The sequence below is a fragment of the Carassius auratus genome, unplaced genomic scaffold (assembly GCF_003368295.1).
Source record: "Carassius auratus strain Wakin unplaced genomic scaffold, ASM336829v1 scaf_tig00006456, whole genome shotgun sequence".
NCBI lineage: Eukaryota > Metazoa > Chordata > Actinopteri > Cypriniformes > Cyprinidae > Carassius > Carassius auratus.
The window spans coordinates 1-21,381 of record NW_020523757.1 but is presented as its reverse complement, the minus strand read 5'-3'; the positions used below and the strand labels follow the sequence as shown (position 1 = coordinate 21,381).

Sequence of the window (21,381 nt, the reverse complement as noted above, 5' to 3'; positions counted from 1 at the left end):
TCTTTTTTTTCCTCAAGGATATTCTATGAATTTCCAAAGAGCAACATTTATTTGAAATCAAAATCTTTCATAATTTTATAAAGTTTGTTTATATACTGCTATATGGATTTTTTTATTTTTATAATTACTAAGCCCCCTACAGTATAAAGTAGCATATTAAGTTACAGCAACTCAACATGAAACAAGTAGAATATTGAAATAAAGGATTGATAGATAGCAAGGTTTCATGTTTGATTTAAAAACACTAAAGACTTATTTTCAGGACACTTACATTTTAATTAAACTCAGTTATAAACATGTATATCATTAACAGTATCTAACAATCAAAATGTCTCTAAAAAGATCTTTATTTTGGAAAACCAACTCATTTCAAATATTCTCTTACACATTAAAAGATTAACGTCCGAAAGCTTTTATACAAAGAACAGTCAAAAGGTAAACAGACAAGTTCTAAAATATTAAAACATGTACAAGAGCATTCACATGATACAGCGAGCTGGCATGGTCATAAAACTCCCCAACCCAGAAAAACAAGTGATAGTATAGGAGTAAACAACAGATCCGCAGGAGGAAGTCCTGGTGTAGAGCCCAAAAAACTGACAAGTTTGATCTCATAAAGCTATACATATTGTGATGTCAGTGGATTAACGGGCTGATGTAGCGGTGCTTTTGCAGGCCATGAGCTTTTCTAACCATGTTACGAGCATAGCGCAAACGGCTGGCCAACCTCTTTACAGCAACCCAAACTCCTCAATTAAACTCATCTTATAGGTGTAGAACTCCCGCTTCTCATTGATGTACGTCACTTGCACCCATCAAGGGACACACAAATAAGCTTAGTGTGGTCCTGTAGAACACAAAGAGAAAATGGATGAGTTCGGATACCTCTGTAATTTTGTTTGACATCAACAAGTACTAGACCATTTCAAACATGGTAGGTTCTGACCTGGAAGAAGTTGATCTGCACGGTTCCATTGCTCAGGTGTTAGCACTTATGGCGCTCTTTGTGCGGACCAAATGGCGGAGGTAAGGCAACCGGATCAGTTCATCCCCATCACGTGGCGTTATGTTTGCCCCGGCCTTCAGCAAGTGCTCGCTCATGTAATTCCTGAAGTACTTGAGGAGCGTAATCTACACCAGAAAAAGATTTTTATTTATAAGCAAACCTGAACAGAGAATTATGGAAGTCATTCGCGGTGTTATATTTCCAGTGCACACAGACCTTTTTGGAGAGTGCAGAAGGGTAGGAGCGAACACTGAGGTAGGATTCTGCAGAGTTGCGGTCGATGTACTGCAAACTGTCACCGTCAGTGTACATGATCAAACGGGTGGAATCATTGAACAGAACGCCTACGCTGTTATCACACAGCTGGTAACCTATGAAGGGGAAAAGAACATTATACAAATGAATAATAAATGCAAAAGTACAAATATGGACATATTTTTGGAAAGCATTGCAAGTAGCATCATTCATACCCCAAAGCTACAAATGACATGTGCGCACATAATTGGTTATCACAGTTTATGCATGTTTTCTTACCAAATGTAGAAACCCACCTCAAATGAATATTGTGCGGCGTGCCGCATATTAAGACTTTGCACATTCCTTTAAACTAAACTGCAGCTAGCAGTAGTTATCTCTACAAATTTAGCCAAAAAACTAAAATAAAGGTTTCACTAATTAGGGCAATTGAAATGTGATCTCAGACAATAAATTTTACCCAGTTACTGTAAAGTTCTTCAGCAATGAGTAACTTTATTTTTTTATAAAGTGAAGAGAGTTCACATTGCTTACAAGTTTGCCTTTTGTAGATCATCCACATTATGTGCACAAAACAGATGCATCAGAGAAAAAATGCTAATTATACAGTTTGCGTGTGTATGTGGGGGGGGTCTTACCAAGGCCATATTTGTCAGAGTAGTCGACCCATTTACTAATCCAGAAGATAGGTATACATGCAGGGTCCTCTGCTTCCTCTATATAGGAAGAAAAAAATTTCATTGCATTGTGCTCATCAATAGTTTGAACAAAGCCACAAAAATATGTGCTGACTGGTGTTTATGTTCAAATGCACAAAGTACAGTTTTATAGATTCTTGCTGTTACAGTAGCTCCTGCTCTCATTTCCATTCAAATACAGCCACAAGTTCAACCCTTCACTGCACGATGCAGAAAATCCATGTGGTTAACCTTGTCTAATAAAGTCTCTCTCAGATGGCCTGGCCGTGTTGAGGCTGGCCAGCTGCTGCAGCATGTCACTTAGATGAGTGTCAGGTTGTTCAACTCCATCCCTGTACAGAACAACAGATAAGACCATTAAATACAAATGGATGCAAGTCAGTTTTTACAATTATATTAAAATCCTGGTTTTGATACTATTTTCCAAATGCATGTACCAAACCATCTATATCTATATATTTCTATATCTAAAACAGCGGCAGGTATCTACATAGATAAAACTGACCTTTGCTGAAGATCTTCACTTTGTGGCTGCTCCATTTTCCCCATTTTCTCAATAGGACTATCGGTTCCTTTGCACACAGAAGATAGATTACAGGCAACTTGAAAGTTTGAAATATTTCTGAATGACAAGATTTTCAGTGGAGGGACACGGTGTTGAACTCAAACACAGCTGAGCCAAATTACAAGATAAGAGTTTTAAAAATAGATTTTTCTATACACATACCTTTATTAAGTGACGAGAGGGGTTTGCGAAGGAGGGCGGGATCCAGGCTGGAGGGGGCGATGGAGAACCTGGGAGGTACAGTGAGACAGGAAGTGGGCAGCCGCAGAGGCGCATAACCAGAGGTGAAAAAACTCATCAGTGAGCAGCTCGGACACTGAAGGTCTGAGCATCGGGTCAGCGTGCAGCATCCGACGAATCAGAGCAGCAGCAACTGGATTAATGTGCTAAACAATAAAAAAAATAAAAAAAAACATGTTGCAATAAGCCAACAATCTGGCAAGATTCAATTATAAATTACTTTAAACATTTAACAATAGAAAGTACAAAATCTAGCAAGTTGCCTACCTAAATTGAATTAACCACAATTAAATGATTAAACATTAGAAGCTTTACTTTTTTTAAACTTTTTTTTTATGAAAAAAAAAAGAAACCGTTCACAATGGGCACAAAAGGATTTTCATTTCATGCCAGCATCCAAGTACAACAGGTGAAGTCCTGATGCAAAGATACATACTCTAGGAACAGCGTACTCATTCTTCTTGATTCTGATGTAGGTCTCCTTCAGACAGGACGTCTCAAATGGTGGCTTGCCAACAACAGTGTATATCTAATGGACATATTACATCTCCATCAGCAATCGCACATGCACAGTTAAAAAAAATTAATCCTTATGCAAGGACAGAATTTCATTAGAGATCATGTTTTATGAAAATCTACATCAAATGCTTCTATGGTTGTTTGGTTTAACACTGGACTTACAGAATGCATCCCAGTGACCATACGTCTACTTCGAAGCTGTGGCCTTTCTTGCAGAGCACCTCTGGGGCTATATAGTTCGGCGTGCCACACAGGGTCTTCTTTCTCTCTCCATCAAACTCGATCTTAGTGGCCAAACCAAAGTCACCTAAAAAGGAGAAATGGTACATAGTCTTGATTTAAAAAAATAATAAAAATAAATAAAAAATAAAAAAGGTCAGGGGTTAAAAAAGAAAAAAAAAGTAATGCAACAACAATTATTTTTTTCCTCACCAATTTTCACATCCATGTCATCATTGAGGAATAGATTTCCAAGCTTGAGATCACGGTGGATGACCCGATTGTTGTGCAAGTACTGACAACCCTGGATAGTCTGGCGCATGAAGTATCTGGCCTCAGGCTCCGTCACTGCCTTCCTCCGCTTGTGCAATTCAAGGAGAGACTATATGGAAAGAAAGAAAAAATAAAGCACAAAAGTATGGAGCGGACGGGAACTTCAAACAAACTTCTTTAACTCCAGTTCCATCACATAAAGGACAAAGGAATAAAATAATTTGCCAAAAACCTTCAGGATAAACAATTTCTTATTTCAGACTTCTTGGGGGGGGGGGGGAAAGAAAATAAATATGGTGGGATTTGAGGATTATTTGAATTTACAGAATCTGAAAGAAAGAAAAGTTATAAAAACAAAAAAAAAGGTATAATAAATTATTTGTAAATTAATTATAAAAATCTGGTAGAATTGGCATTAGTAGAAGTGAAAACAATAAGATGTGTGTATTATTGATCGTTTTCATTTCTGACACAGTTCGTTTTAAACAACGATGTCTCCGAGAAAACACAAAATCAACTGACGTCACATCCTCCAGTTTAAAATCCACCAGCGGCGTAAGGGAGAAAGTTGAAGAAGTTTAAGTTTAGATATAACGTTTACAAAACATTTAACGTTACGTTTTGAAAGAACACAGTAATTACCGGTTACTCTTAGCAGAATGTGGTTATTTTAACGAGTTAAGTTTGAAGCGCTGTAATCTACTATCAGCCATGACAGGAATACCGACCGTTGACGGTCTGTTTTCAAATCGGTTTCCCTGATCTTACCCGTCTCCGGCAGATTTCCAGCACCACGTACACAAAGTCATCATCCTCAAAAAAGCCGTGAAATCCCACGACGTGTGAGTTATCGAGACTCTTGTGAATGGCGATTTCTGTGCTCATTTTCTCTTTCTGGTGCGGCTTCAGTAGCATTGACTTAGGCACCACTTTCCCTGCGAAAACCTCCTTTGTGTCCATATCTGTGATTTCGTAGCATTTCGCAAATCCTCCCTTTCCCAGAAAGCGACCTCGCATGTATCTCTTCATGGTTCTGGGATCCACCAGAATGTCAGGAATCTCTTTCAAAGGAGCAGATTTGGGGTCGACGTGACCCGATGGCTTCGCCGTCTTTGCGATTGCAGCGCTCATCGTTGCACGCTTTACGAGACGATTCAAGTCGAATAAGGAAACCTAAAGTCCTGAAAATAAATAACTGAGTCGAAGTTCCTTGCTCCTTTCTTCTTTATCCCGAAAAGCACGCATGCAATTCACCAGTCATCCACATCCGCTGCGAATTACATTCAAATAATAACCCCAACAATTTGAAAACCTACAATATACACGCTGTATTATCTAAAAGATGTATATTTGCCGCACTGAATCACGCATCAGTAGGATTTCGCTGATAAGAATGAAATTAAACGGGCATAAAGTCTGTGCGTCGGCCCGCTGCTCAGATGGGAATGCAGTGAGTCACTGCTACTTTTTGAATTGTGCTCGATTCGTTATCGCCGCCTCTGATTGGCTGCTGCGATTTAAATTCTGACCAAACACAGCGAAGCATCATGGGACTCGGCGTGCGCGTTCGGAAAAACTTTACTTGTGTTCTTTGGATGTTTAACTTTGGGGAAACTTTACACACCGTTAAATAGTTTTCGTATGGATTTAATTTTATGATTTATAACATGGATTATACGTTGAATCTCTATGGGGTTTATTGAGTCTCTATGGGGTATAAATAATATTCAAAGTCCACTAACTTGTTATCATTTAATTTAATGTATTTAATTAAATGTAAATTATTTATATTATAATTTAAACAACCACATTTAGTAATAATAATAAATAACGAAATAAATAAAAATCACCTGAAGATAAATTGCTATATTTTATTTTCTCATGTCATATACAGCTAATCCTTTGATTTTGTACATTGTTCGGTTTGTTTAATTATGCCGCATGTGCCCTCTTGGGTTTGTAAACACATTCATTCAAGCACGTGTGCTTAAAGTCTGTTTAGTATCTAACCTCGAAAAGTAAATAATTTTGCTCTAGTTTTTAATCTAACCATTTATCACGTGCTTTTAACACTTTGTGTATCTTTGGGTATTTATGTGTGTGCAAATGGTCAAATGAGGGCACGTTTTAGCTTGCGGAGGGGAAAAATACCAAGTTACCTATCATTACACACGTTTTTATGTTTGTACAAGTGTGGGTGTGAGTAGAGGAGAGAAAGCAAGATAAACACAAAGTTTGCCCTTGTGATACAAAACCAAAACAGTGTTACAAGGTCAGGAAGCAGTAACAAACAATGATATATATATATATATATATATATATATATATATATATATATATATACCATTCTTAGTATTTATTTTAGTGTCTTATTCAATATTCTATTCATGATATTTAACTATTTCTAACAGACTTAAAATTAATAACGATCTTCTAAATAAATTGAAATGAAAAAATAAATTATGCAAATGTTTTTTTCTTCATATAATCAAACCATTAAAGAGAAGACATGACTTAAATTATCTGTGTGGGTGTTTTTTGAGAGCATTTCTGTGTCTGTGTGAATACTGTGAAGTGTTTCCTAATAAGGTTGTTTACTGTTTTTCATGAGTGTCTTTCTCACTCTCCTGCTCACGATTTTCTCTTGACTAGTCCATTCACAAATGCATGCATGCACCCACCCACTGTTTCCTGATTAAAACACTACAATTGTCACTATAAAAGGTTGTCATGGCAGTTAGATAATTTTAGCATATATAAAAAGGTGGGTTGCATGGATGCAAGGAAGTACTTCATGTTTGCATAAAACATGTCAGCCTCCTTGAAAGCTGAATAAATTACACATAGGCTATATTAAACAGTTCCAAAATACATCAACCTACAAAAAGTCACATGGTCAGCAACTGCTGGGACTAACATTATTACTGGCATACATGCTGTATTTATTTAGTGATTAAATGTTTATACCATTTATTTTTACATTTGTTTAATTTTGCTACCATTGGATTTTACTTTTGTGTTTAGTCAGTCATTATTGTAGATGTGGCTGTAAATATTATTTTTACTTGTACATATATAGCTATTATTTTGTCCACTGGCCTGTTTATAAATAAATATAATATTATATATTTTAAGAGGTGACAAAGAAATGAAGCAAGGAGAGCAGCAATGTGTTCAGATGGAAGATGAGCTTTTATTCATAATCTGCTTTGGATAGTTCTGGAACAAAAAAGTTGATATGCCACAACTAATGAATTCATTGGTTACACAATTGGCTATTATAATGCATTGATTCACTTTTTCTTCTTTTTAAATAAAATTAAATTTATGCATTCAGCGGATGCGACTTAAAGTGCATTCAGGCAAAACAATTTTTACCTAACATTTATTTCACATTTCAGTTTTTGAAGCACTGAAGGAATAGTTCACCCAGATAAGTTTGTTTTTCGGTCATCTCTGCATTGGATGGGTGCCGTCAGAATCAGAATTCAAACAGCTTATAAAACATCACAGTAATTCACACAACTCCAGTTCAATGTCTTGTGAAATGAAAAGCTGTGTGTTCCTTATTACCAAGTTAATCCGTTTGCCACAGTCCATTTCAAATGAGCCCTGGCCCTGAGAAAACACCTGCGCTTTCTGGATCGTGTTTAGATATGGCTTCTTTTTTGACCTATAGAGATTTAGCCGGCAACCGACAATGTTGTCTGGAAGTATTCATGAGCCCATGTTGTGATTTCCATTACAGTAGCATTCCTGTATGTGATGCAGTGCAGTCTAAGGGCCCAAAGATCACGGGCATCCAGTATGCTTTTCTGGTCTTGACCCTGATGCACAGAGATTTTTCCAGATTCTGTGAATCTTTGGATGATATTATGCACTGTAGATGATGATAACTTCAAACTTTTTGCAATTTTTCTCTGAGAAACTCCTTTGTGATATTGCTCCACTATTTTTCGCCGCAGAATTGGGGGAATTGGTGATCCTCTGCCCATCTTGACTTCTGAGAAACACTGCCACTCTGAGAGGCTCTTTTTATACCCAATTATGTTGCCAATTGACCTAATATGTTGCAAATTGGTCCTTCAGCTGTTCCTTATATGTAAAATTAACTTTTCTGGCCTATTATACCTGTCCCAACTTTTTTTTGAATGTGTAGCTCTCATGAAATCCAAAATATTTGGATTTATTTGGCATGACATTTCAAAATGTCTCACTTTCAACATTTGATATGTTATCTATATTCTATTGTGAATAAAGTTTATGAGATTTGTAAATTATTCCATTCCTTTTTTACTCACAACTTGTACAGTACAATTTTGTTTGTAAATTATGGACTCGTGTTTTGGCCAAAAGCAACAACTTAAAGCTGCAGTAGGGAACTTTTGACGCTCTAGCGGTTAATAAACAGAACTGCTTGCGTCTTGCGGAAGAACATCGTAGCCGGAACTACTTCTCTCTGTTTATGTCTATGAAGAATCACAAAGGTACTGGGTTACTCCGCCGCGGTACCCCCGAAGCAAATCCGAATATAAACACTTATTATAGGTGTACCCTAGTGATTCAGGACAAGCTAAAAACACGGTTTGGAAAATGGATTCATGGTGTACTCGCTTATTATGTTCATTTTTCTACATTTTGAACACAAACAAAGTTACGGACCGCAGCTCTGCTTGGTTGTTTTTTACCGGGAGCGCATGACTTTCTGCAAATGGCAATAGGACCACTGGGAGGAGCCAGAGGAGCTTGATTTTTTTCACAGATTATCTGTCTCATATTCTACTGTCAGGACATAATGACAGGTTTAATAAATATGTAAAAAATATTTTTTTACAAAAGTTCCCTACAGCACCTTTAAAGTTAACAACTTATACTACCACACAGCTCTTCAATTCACAAAATGTTAACTGATGGACTGGAGTGGTGTGGATTAGGTGTGGATTAGTGTGATGTTTTTATCAGCTGTTTGGACTCTAATTCTAACGTCAACCATTCACTGCAGAGGATCCATTTATCCAAGTGATGTAATGCTACATTTTTTCAAATCTGTTCTAATGAAGAAACAATCTAATCTACATCTTGGATGGCCTGTGGGTGTGTAGCAAATTTTATTTCATGAACCATTCATTTAAGAACATGATATTATTTGCAGTTTTTATTATCAGCAAAGAAAGGGTGTGACATGTTGTTGAGTCATGCACAGACTGATATATATAACAAAAGGCCATCTGGAAGGTGCAGAGCTGACATTATTTCCTGAGAAAAGGTCTGGTCATTCAGCATATCTATATCCAGTCTTAAATGCAAAGTGTTATTTTCTGTGTGTTGGGATCAGAGCAGCAGGATAGAAAAAAAACGTACTAATATATTCTGCCATTGATCTGACCAAGACACTACATGACAGATAAAGTAATCAAATTACTGAATTATTACTCTTGGTTGAACTAAGAAAACATGTCTGTTTTATTCTGTATAGGTGACTTTAGCCCAAGTGGGTCACATTTGATATTACCTTTTATGAAACAAGGTAAAGAATATGCACAGAGAACATATATTGATTAGAACATTATTTATATTTATTTACTCATAAAATCTCATTTAGAGAGATTACATGATTATGATAAAGCATCAGACTTAAACTGTCCAACATTTATGTGGAGTCTATCGATCCAGACCACTTAAGCATCAGTATGATGCACAACTATTATAACATCAGGTGAAAGTGCATTAAGACAAGATACAGCTGTTGTTCTTCTTCATTGGAGGCTTTTTCCGCGTCTCTGTATGTTCTCTGCTCATTGTCTGCGTCCGTCTGCGCAGTGCCGGGCTCACGCGGCTCGGTAACTTCATCTGTTGAAGCAAGTCCCGAAACACACCGGTGACGTTCTCCCCGGTGCGTGCGGACGTCTCCACAAAGCCGGCGCCCCAGTCCTCCTCCACCGCGCGCATCACCTCAGCAGTGGCCTGGCGACTCCGGCTGCCCAGGTCCGCTTTGTTCTCTATCACCGTGATTCCAGTGAACTTCTCTCCCTTCAACTCCAGGATCTCCTCACGGAGTCTCTGCACCTCCTCCAATGAGTCTGGCTCGTCCGCGGCGTACACAAGCGCAAACGCGTCGCCGGTTCGGATGCACAAAGCGCGCATCGCTGGGAACGAATAACTACCGCTCGTGTCCAAGATCTCAATGCGCACACTCGAGCCGTCTGTGTCGTACTCAAGAGCGTGAAGCTCCTCCACCGTGCGTGTGTATTTGGAGTCGAAGCGATTTTGCAAGAAACGGGTGATCAGAGCAGTTTTTCCAACCCCGGCGGCGCCCAAAAACACAAAGCGGACCGTCCGATGCTCCCGCACCAGCAAAGACATATTGCTAATTTTATAAATTATAATTTGCAGAAGAGATTCAGTAAGACTTACAAATCTAAAACTTTTAATATCCTTATGCCATCGAGACGCGATACAAAAGTGGTGAGATGAAGCAAGGATGCTGCCCTTATATTACATGCATGCGTCCTACGTCCTACTAGCTGTAGCCAATGGAAACGCAATGACGCGACGCGTGGGTTTCTGGATTGTAGAGTTTGACGAATTTAAAGACATTGTAAGAATTATTCAGTGAGTTCAGCTGGGGTAAGTAGGAAATTTTTCCGAACGCAAACTGTTGAAACACTTGGGGTTATATATATATATATATAGGCTAATAAAGTGATAATAATGTTTTATAAATGTAACAGAACGTGCCCGGACAGGACAAAATTAACCATGGTTTTACTACAAAAACAAAACAAAACAAAAAAACGTATAGGAGTTAAACCATGTTAACCAATTAACCATGGTTTTGCTACACTACCCATAGTTTAACCATGGTATTTGTAGTAAAATACAAATGGTAATCAATGCACCAAAAATATTGATACTACACTTTTACGATAATAAAACCATGGCTGATTTTAGTAAGGGTTGCTCCTCATAATAACGTGATTTCTGTTTGCTTGAGTTTATTTATCGCCATGAGAAATTAATGAGGCTAACCAAATTTTTATGGTTACTGAAACATTAAAAACAAAATAAATAAATAATGGGCAAATTTGGTTTATTTATTAAATGTTTTAAACATATTACATTTAATATTAATTTTTTAAAACATATAACCCTATTTGTGGATCATATTGTATTTTTGTGTGAATTTGATAAATCTTTGTGAATCTATTTATTTACTTATAATTGTATCATATTTATTTAAAAATACAAAACAGTTTGAGACCCCTCCATAATCATCCCCCAGTTGACAAACAGCTTCATCTCACAACAATGGATGTAATATTTACTTTGTTGTTTCAACTTTTTTTTTTTTTAACAGACAGTTTTGAATTTACAAATAATGTGCTAACAGGACTCTGACTTGAGGAAGCCTGACTTCTTGTAGGTGTGGTTTGGCAAATTATATAAAAGTTGTTTTTTTACTCTGCCCTGGATAAGTATGCATATCTATCAGCAGAGTTAGTTATTTAACTAATGTGGGAACAGGCCTGTTTGATGTCTAATATTTAATCATCTTAATCTTTATGCATGGCTGACCTTTCAAAAACACAAAACTCCAGTAATTAGTCATCATGATTAATCGTTCTGTTAGCTTACTGAAATAAAATATGTAAACTGTTCAAAGGAGCATTATATACTTAAAGTATACTATATACTTTCAGCTAGGCTGTATTTGTCATTAAGAAAAAGTCAGAAACAAGGTATTTCAAATATCAATGTTTTATGAGCTCGTCAGGGATGATTTTCCATATTTTGCATATTAAAATCATGGTGTCAGATGGTAGGCATGGAAATACACACGGTGACCTCAAAGCACCAATATTTTCCACACAAACACTGTGTTTAAGCAAGTCTGAAGGCTAAATGCAGTCAATGTGACTTTATCTGTCTATCTCCCTATTAATCCGTTGCTGCTGTCCATCAAACTATCTGGGACTAACATGAAAGGATGATTAATTTGGCCTTCAGTTCTGCTTTTTCTGCACATTGCTGTCTAGTTTATTATATTTAATGCAGTATATATTTACATTAGTATGCCTATTTAATATGATATTAAAGCAACTTTAAAGATAAGTCTGTTTGTGCTGTTGCATCGTAAATCTGAGATGCGTGTGACTCACCTTTTGACAGGAAATCTCCCAAGATTAACAGTTTGGGGAGACGTCCTCTTCACACCACATGAAGACACATCATAAGATCAGTATTGCCTCTAAAGAACCATTATGTAGAGACACTGTCCTTAAATGTACCCATGCCGTCCATGCTTGCAGAGAATGAATGTCCTGTCTAACACAAATACTGCATAAAGCAATTGCAAATCATGCAGATTATTAAAATAAGGAGGTTGCACTGGTCCAGATGAGTACAACTTACATTTTCTTCATAATGTAAGTCGTGGCCTAATGGTTAGAGGGTTGTGGGTTGTGAGTTCTAGTCTCAGGCCGGACGGAATTGTGGGTGGGGGTAGTGCACGAACAGCTCTCTCTCCACCTTCAATACCACGACTTAGGTGCCCTTGAGCAAGGCATCGAACCCCCAACTGCTCCCCGGGTGCCGCAGCATTAATGGCTGCCCACTGCTCCGGGTGTGTGCTCACAGTGTGTGTGTGTTCACTGCTCTGTGTGTGTGCATTTCGGATGGGTTAAATGCAGAGCACAAATTCTGAGTATGGGTCACCATACTTGGCTGAATGTCACTTCACTTCCACTTTAAGTAGTAAAATTCAGTCTTTCTAGCAACCTCCCGTTCAATTAATTTAAGGAATATTTGCACTAAAAATACTTTAGCTTAAAATGTACTCAGGCAATCAGGTATAGGCTCACATAGAGGAGTCTTTCCTCCTGCTGTCATATCTCATTGGTTTTTTCTCAAAATTCCATCCCCTGTTCTCTCACATCAAAATCCACCAACAACATACTTTCTAAGAACTGTTTTGGACCATTTTCACATTGCTTGATATGTGCAAATTTTCTCTATTAATTCAGACTACCACCTTTTGACTAGAGAAAGCAAATATGGATATAAGCAACAGTTAAAAAGAGCTTAATGATGGATTTGTGTCTTACACAGCTGTTTTTGCATTACAAGACATTGATGGTCTGGAGTCGTGTGGATCAACTGTGGATCATTGTGATGTTTTTATCAGCTGGGTTCTCAATCACTGCAGAATCACTGGTGAACAAGTGATATAATTTTAAATTTCACCAATGAAGAAACAAATTAATTTACATCTTGGATTGCCTGGGGGTGAGTAAGCTACTTTTTTTTTTAAATTGATCTGTGATCTGATTTATTTGATAATTTAAAGAAATAATCATTTAAGTTGCTTAAGTAATGACAGTTGTCTTGAGCAGAAGCTTCGTTAAGATCTATTATTTGCCACTAAAACACGTGGTCTTCATATAGTTTACCTGACTACTTTGAAAAAAAAAATCTTAAGCACCATTTTCTTTAATGCAAACAGACTACTTACAAAGCTAATATTTTATCTACCACACTGTTAAATTTATAGCTGCGAGAAAGGGAAGACAATAGTTGAATCTAAGCCTGATTCACTAAATACTGAGAAAAAACAGACATTACTAAAGAGTCCCGATGAGACGGATTACGCACACGTCTTCTACATCTAAATCCTTAAGTTAAAAAAAAACTTATTATACAATAGGTTATATGTATATTTATATAAAGGACGATTTTATTATCCAATAACAAAAGTAACAGTAACAGTAACGGGCGAGTAACACTAACCTGAAGGTCAGAGCGTGTGGTCTGTTATCGATTGGTTTTGTCTGCAGTCAGAACTCGCGGGACAGTTGAGTGTGTGGCAAAATATTCCGCAAGTCTCGTCAGGTTAGAAACAAAGGTCAAAACACAACTTTTGAGCGTAAACTTCTCTCCTGGGTATGTAAATAAATGTTAATTTAATTGAAGCTCATTGTTTGCTCAGTCTCTTCTGTGTTTATCTATCAGTAGCCTACTTGTCAGTCTGCCTATGTCTATGTGGTTGTTTACAGTTGGTTGTGATTCTCGATATGTTTTCATATGTCAAATAAATAACGTTACGTTGACGTGCAAATATAGAAATAATATCTATTCACATATTAGTTTGCAGGATGTCAGAGGAGATTCACCCTAACGAAGATAAAGAGACCGTGAGTTCATATGTTTATATAGTTTGTAGGAGCACCATTTGACAAAAACTGATTTGCTAATAACTTCCATGGTCATGTTATGTTGTTTTGGACATTGTTTGAAATAACTTTTAGCGCTGTGTAAGTACTATAGTACTGTACTTTATGGCATACATGGTATAGAGCCATGTAACATCTGATATCCTCATTGGAATACCAGTAGTACTTTTTATATCATATTAATTGTATAATTAGCATGTATTAATGTTTTTACTTAATATGAGAGACATGAAAATATTGCCTCATTTGTCATTCATTGAATGTTTTAGTTGAGAAGACGATTGGAGCAGCTGAAGCAAGAGTATGAGAAGACCGCACAGAGACTGCAGGTAAAGAGTAAAGACATGCCATATTTGTGTCTATGCAAGACTTTATCTTCAAACTGATGTTAACACTGTTAGACTGAATTGATTTCTGCAGTGTAACAGCCCTTGAGTTGTCATATAATTGAAATTGTGATGAATATGAGACGTGTTAATGTATATCATGTGTTTTTTGGTTTAGAGAGCAGAGCGCCATGATGCCATTCTCAGACTTACACAGAATAACTCTCCACACACATCTTCTGTGTCTTCATCCATGCCAACATCAGAATATTCAGAAAACCATGAGAATCTGCAATTACAAACCAGTAAGGCTAATTTCAATTTAAAAACATGAATAGAGAGACAAACATAACGGATAATATTAGGATAAATTGTTATAGACCAAGGCAGCATACATATGTGTCAATATTCATAGTTTCAGTGGTTTGAGATACCAGTGATGACCACATTTACTGTTCATTGTAATGTAAATGTTGAAACGTTGTTAAACATAATAATGCATATTCATAAGGAAAAGTATCCCGAACACTAATAAACTGTGGTTTTCTTTGTTCTGTCTCAGGCCTAGTTGCAGAAAGAAACCGCTCTGGTATTTCCGCTGTACCGAAAATCCCTGCAGTCCAATTGGATTTTATCGAGATTATGTCCACACCGCCGTTGTACTCCCCAGTATGCAAACGAAGCCCCGCCCACCGCCTGCGTTCTAAGCGTAGTCGACTGCGTCTACGGAACAAAGAGCGAGAATCAGACAGTGAAATCAGCCAAGAAAAAGAAAGGGATGGAAGTGGAGACTGTATTTGTGAAAAGGTGGACACCGAAATAAAGGAGGGTAGTGAATGGACTGAAAACAAGAACAGTCTAAAAGGAATAAGAAAATATGGTAAAATGGAAGACGAGGACGGTGAAAAGAAAAAAGAAAGAGAAATTGAGAAGATGTCGGCTGAGAGGGAGAAGAACCAGGACAGGTCAATTGGAATAAGAAAAGTTGGTAAAATTTCGAAGCCATCACAAGAACTGGATAATGATTGTGCATTAAACTGCTCTATGAGCCAGTCAGATAATAAACTGTCAAAAGTTTCAAGTGAAGAAAATCAGAACTCTCACCGTAGCCAGAAAAAGGTTAACGTTGAGCAAAAATCACACTCAGGTTCAGCTGTGTCTATCCAAACCTCATCTTTCCGTCACTCATCCGAGGGAGTACAGATTACTGACAAATCACAAGAGATGCTTGAACAAACTAACCAGTTGCTCAAAGACTCAAATAAAGGTTATGATGACAGGATAGACATTAAACAATCTGGTGTTCTGGACTCTTGCACGCTGGTTGAGGGTTTACCGTTTCCCGTGGAGTATTATATCCGGACGACAAGGCGCATGGCTGCATCTCACAGCTCTGTCAATTTAGATGCTGTCATTTACAGCCAGCTCACTGGGGGGCGGGGCAGACGCAGGCTCAGCCAATCGCAAACGAGTGGTAGAGGTCACATGACCACGGAGCATTCAGTCTGCAGGTCCACTGACCAGGCCAGACGTGGAAGAAAGGGTCAGAGAGGGAGAAGAGGTCGTCCAAGAAGCACTGCTTCATGTGCCAAAGCTGATCCTGATTGTACAATATCACATTCCCCAAGTAAATCTCAAGCAGAATCAAAGTCCATGTCTCACACTGAATCACCCAGTCAATCAGTATTGGTCCTTGACAGGCTAGAGTCTCAGGAAGTCAGTTCTCCTGGGCCCACAGTGAGTTTAAAGCCAAGTCCAGAGCAAGGAGTTACTCAGGATTTTACGCATCTACCAGATTCTCAGCTTTGCTTTGATTCCCAACTCCTCCCGGATTCAAATGTGTTCCCTATTTTCAGAAGAAAACACGGCCAATCTGGAAAAGCATCTCAGACAGGTAAAAAATAAAGATGATGTGATTTTTATATTCTTTTCTATCTGTGTCATGTAGTATGCATTTTTAAATTATTCTGAATAAATAATTATGACACTAGCAATGCCATGGTCATTGGTTTGATTTTCAGGGAATGCATGGAAATAATGATAATAAATATACGTTGAATGAAATGGAAGTCACTTTGGGTTAAAGCGTCTGCGAAATGTATGACTGTAGATGAGAGGTGTTGTTACTTTCTGGAACCATCATGTTATCGTTAATATGTGTTTGTGGATGTGTTTTGTGTTTTAGATCAGTCACCTCTTCTGCCCTCATTAGCTTCACTCATTCAGGCTCTTCAAGAAAAGGGTAAGAAAAATGGACTGCTGGCGGCACTTGATTTCCAGGATTTCCACCCTGCCTGATGAGGATTTTGGACAACAAAAATTAGAAAGATTGCGCTTGTCATCTTCAGTCGTAGAGCCCTTCGTACAGCATCCTCTTGTTTACAATACACGGCAGAGCAGCAGGCGCCAGAGAATGAGTGGGAGAAAAGAGTAATTGTGAAAGCACGTTACTCAGCGGGTGAACTATTTACTCCAGAAGCCCTAACTACCTCTTCTCTTGAGGATAGTTTACCTCTTTGTCAGTCAGACCCTGCTGACCAGTCACAGACAGAGATAGAAAAGGACCTCAACGCTGTAAATGAAAATAAAGACCCTCTCCTCAGAAGTTATGGACAGTATACAGATGATCAAACCTGAACCAGACGGAAGCATAAATAATGAGAGAAAAGCTGTGGCCCCACTTAAATCCTCAGAAACTGAAAACATTAATGAGATTCAGTCGCAAACAAAGATGCAAAAACAATCTCCACATGCTCCCGGAGAACAGCTCGCTTTGCCCTGTGGTACTTAGTTTGAGCCCATCTCTGACTTCACATACACAGAAAAGTCAAGATCCTGTCCTTCCATCTTTGGGAATGTCCCCTCACTTTTTGACTCCAGGTTCACCATTAGACCTCCGGTCACCTCTGTTTTCTTCCTCTGGTATCCTTAGGTCTCCCCTCCTCAGTTCCACTTATGGGATTTGTGTCTCCAGAATCAGTCTCAGTTAAAACAGGGTACATCAGAAATCAGGGAGGTTCAGAATCACAAAATCAAACTCAAATAAGTCAAGAAACAGTAACAGAAGTTCAGAATACTGTGAAACCACATATACCATCCCAAAACAACACTACACTGGGATATGAAAACTTAAGTGTCCTGCAAATGGAATCCTCAATCATCTCAGAAAATGAACAGAAACGTGAATGCAGTCTTGATACGGAAAGCAATCTTGAATGTGGAAATAAGATCAATTGCACGCCAGAAAATGAACTTCAACTCCTCAACATTCCTGAACCAGTGATTTTTAAAACTGTCTTTGAGTCTGAAATCCAAACCAAGAACAGTTCTGAAATGGACATTGAAACCTATAAATGCTCTGAGCTTGGGTCTGAAACCCAAAGTATGGGGTTAAACCAAAATGTGAAATCTGGAGCTGTAGGTCAAACTCCTGTTGAGACGACCTCTTTGGACACTTCCACCTATCAGAGAACAGAAAGAAGGACTGGTTTTGACAACAACAGTTCTCAGTTAGTGGAGCGTAACACTGTTCCATCCAACAACCAGAAATTAGTGCATGAGGAATCCCTAACTGGCACTTCATTTACTGATGAAGTTCATTGTTCTGCAGTCCTGCAGGAAATGCACACTTTTAAGGTATCTATAAACTAAAATAAATAATTAGTTGATATGCAATGCAGTGATATGTGCTCACTTGTCCTAAGGTCTAATTACCTGCACATGTGTGATGATTGTCTTTGTTTTCAGGCGCTGGAGGGTGGATGTGTGTTAGATTTGTGTTTGGTGCGATGGCCATCGGAGGACTGGTGCATATGTGTGGCAGGAGAATGGAGCATTTGCCTTTGGGCTCAGATGAAGGAAATTCAGTCATGGTGTCTTTTACAAACCTGGACATTTGCACAGGTAAACCAATTTGCTACAGCATATATGACAGCAAGCTGACAATTCTTTGAATTTTTGTAGTAGTTTAAAAGGTTAGTTCACGCGAAACAATTGTCATCATTCATTCTCATGTTATCCATAACCTTTAAGAAAGACTTTGGTTAATCTTCAAGACATGAATTGAGCTATATCTAAAAAATTATATATTAGATATATGTATGTATATATATATATATATATATATATATATATATATATATATATATATATATATATATATATATATATATATATATATAAAATATATCCCTCTGATTTGAATTCTGTGTTTGTATCTGTAGTCCGTGATGTCTTTGCAAGGGATACCAGACTCTTCAGGACTGCTTTGTGTCACTCTGGGTCACTTGGAAATCACAGAGGCAAGGTAATAAAAATGGTACAATACAAAACAGCAAAAATACTATTGGGTAAACCAAAATGATGCTATTTTTGACGCCCTTTACCACAGTCATCCAATTGTGAACTCAAACCCTAGGGGCATTGCGCTCAGGCATCTTATACTCAATATACGCCAGTCTAATTCCTTGTGTGTTCCTGAGTGCAGGATCCTTTGCTGTCCAAGTACGGATGGGCCATTCTCTCAGAACGCTGTGTGCAAGGACACGTTACAAGCCGTGTTGGGTGTGTCTAACTGTCGGCTTGTGTGTTGCTCCTCCCCTGGAGATCAACAAAGAGTCAGTGTTCTAACAGTAACTCAAGATGGAAGGTAATAAACTATCATGTGCATGTTAAATACCTGTGTCTATTAAACCTTTTTTTATGTATTATTCACTTAAAGCAAAACTATTATTTACTTGCTTTATTTAGGGTAAAGAACACTCTTCTCCTGGCCTCTGCTAAACAGAACATTCGAACCCTTGCAGCTGTCGAGGGTGAAAAAGATGCTCTGATTGGTTGGACAGAATGTAAAACTCTCCTTATATGGTAAAGAATTTGGTGATTTTGAGTCTTAAACATCTTTGAAAGTCTTTTTATTAGGAAACTTTAATTGTATCCATCCGGTAAATAGGGATATAATTAAAGGGTAATGAAACCCTGTGTTTCAGCACTGGTTAGTTCTGTTCACCGTTTTAAAATACGCAAAACAAAAGTGGGCATGGTGCACAGAGGAGGGGAAGAGGGGATAGAGACACACAACACACACAGCTTCAGGCTCAGACAGTTTAATTTCGCTTCCATTGAGATAAAAACACAAATAAATGCACAGCAATTTGCACTCTGCATCGAAAACATATGAACGCACTTTTAAGGATTATTCTGTTTTTCATTGGAACGTGAAAAAATGTTGCATTACGTGGACTCTTTTCACTTGTAAACAGTGCTAGAGCTGTGCATGTTTCTCTCCTCATTCAGATGAGAATAGAGAAAGATTAACAATCACTAGAGAAAGATGAAGGATAGAGGACTCATATTTTAGCCCAAAGTAACAGTTAAAACATCTTAATAGATTTGATTAAAACAAACACAACTTTTTTCGCTGACATTAATTAAATCATGTGGATTATTGTGTGTTTAATCATCTTTTGGATCTCTCATTCTGATGGCACACATTCACTGCAGAGGATCCATAGAAACAAATGACGCAATGCTAAAGTTTTCCAAATCTGTCCCAAAGGAGAAACAAACTCAGTTTACATCTTGAATGGCCCAAGTTTCATGTGTGGCTGAACTATTCTTTACATTTTTGATTAAATGATTGCTATATTCTGATGCTTTGCTAAAAGGAAGGTATAATTTGAAGTCAGTTTTGTTAATGTTGTCAGTAAATAATTTTTAATACTGTGATATATTGTTAGTATTTTATTTTTGTATAATTGATTATTGCTTTGGTCACACTTGTGAATTTCAGGAACATGAAAACATGCCAGCTGCTGCAGACTATATACCTGGAAAAGACTTTAACCATGACAAACTGCATGAAGGGATATTGTTACAGAGTAAGTGAGTGTATTGTTTTTGTGTGAATGTGTGTGTGTTAGAAGAATGAGTATGTGCCAGTCATAACCTTGTGCTTTCTTTCCTGCAGGGGTGCTGTGTGTTTTGCTTCAGAATGCAGGAAATGTGTGTGATGATGAGAGTAACGCATCTCTTTTCACACTGATTGCCACAAACCCTCTCACTGGCAAACATATCACACTAACCTCTATCAACTGTCCTGATCAACACAAACAGCAGTAAGATTAGACGTGATGAATGTTCCAATATAAGAACACATAATGTTAACAGTAAAGTCAAATGAATGAAATGTTTGTCTCATTCTCTAGGTTAATAGATGGTGATGTCTTGGCACCGGGCTTGTTGGTGTTTTTCAGTCTGGTTATCTTGCTGTTTGGGATCTCAGAGGAGCCGTGGTTTAAAGTTGTTGGTGTGCTGGATGAGTTGTGTCGACTAGCCCGCTGGGCAGGGCCAGATATGCTGCTGACTGGATATCTGAATGGAGATGTTAGTGTGTTCATTATAAATCTACATAAACACATCATACATCTCTATTCAGCACAATGCATGCCAAAATGACTTGTACTACTTGTTATATAAACAAAAATATATTGATTAGTGCCATTGTTAAAAAAATGAAAAATGTTACATTATTACACAAGCTGTTGCTGATTACAGTTAAATAATCAAAACCAGAGAAATATTTGTACTGTTCAAATGTGACACTGTATGTAAAATACATTTTACTAAATAAAACATAAATGACTTAAACACTTTTAATGCCTTTAATATGAGATTAAAGTTTTTAGATGAGAAAATGTCAAATTGTATATAATTTGTCCACACGCCCCAGCTAATATGTAACACTGGAGCACAAATCCAGTCATAAGTAGCACAGGTTTTTTTTTTTTTTTTTTTGGCAATGGCCAACAATGATTTGAATGGGTCAAAAGTAATAATTTTCTTTATGCCAAAAATCATTAGGATATTAAGTAAAGATCATGTTGCATGAAGATATTTATATATGTAATTATATCAAGGCCTAATTTCTGGTTAGTAATATACATTTCTAAGAACTTCAGTTTTTCTCAATATATATATATATTTTCATCTTCAGAATCCCTTTTCAAATAGTTGTATCTCAGCCAAATATTGACCTATCCTAACAAACCCA

The 21,381-nt window shown here is 37.5% G+C and overlaps 2 protein-coding genes and 1 pseudogene across 2 annotated transcripts; 1 reads left to right on the top strand and 2 right to left on the bottom strand.

Annotated features, from left to right (window-relative positions):
* Positions 1-978: 978 nt before the first annotated feature.
* Positions 979-5,257, bottom strand: LOC113071189 (serine/threonine-protein kinase PLK1-like; annotated as a pseudogene).
* A 4,072-nt stretch (positions 5,258-9,329) lies between these two features.
* LOC113071187 (GTP-binding protein Rhes-like) lies at positions 9,330-10,277 on the bottom strand. The gene has a single exon (XM_026244561.1). The coding sequence runs from the start codon at positions 10,136-10,138 to the stop codon at positions 9,503-9,505; it is 636 nt and encodes a 211-aa protein (XP_026100346.1). The 5' UTR covers positions 10,139-10,277; the 3' UTR covers positions 9,330-9,502.
* A 3,331-nt stretch (positions 10,278-13,608) lies between these two features.
* LOC113071188 (partner and localizer of BRCA2-like) lies at positions 13,609-20,714 on the top strand (the record flags this gene model as incomplete). The annotated part of the gene is given in 18 exon segments (XM_026244562.1): positions 13,609-13,714; positions 13,919-13,965; positions 14,274-14,333; positions 14,509-14,635; positions 14,893-16,231; positions 16,508-16,619; positions 16,621-16,749; positions 16,752-16,947; positions 16,979-17,076; positions 17,078-17,266; positions 17,268-17,966; positions 18,078-18,233; positions 18,554-18,636; positions 18,817-18,978; positions 19,080-19,196; positions 20,122-20,213; positions 20,299-20,446; positions 20,537-20,714. Coding segments are annotated over 17 exon segments (3,924 nt in total), but the record flags the coding sequence as incomplete, so codon positions are not given.
* Between the last annotated feature and the right edge of the window lie 667 nt (positions 20,715-21,381).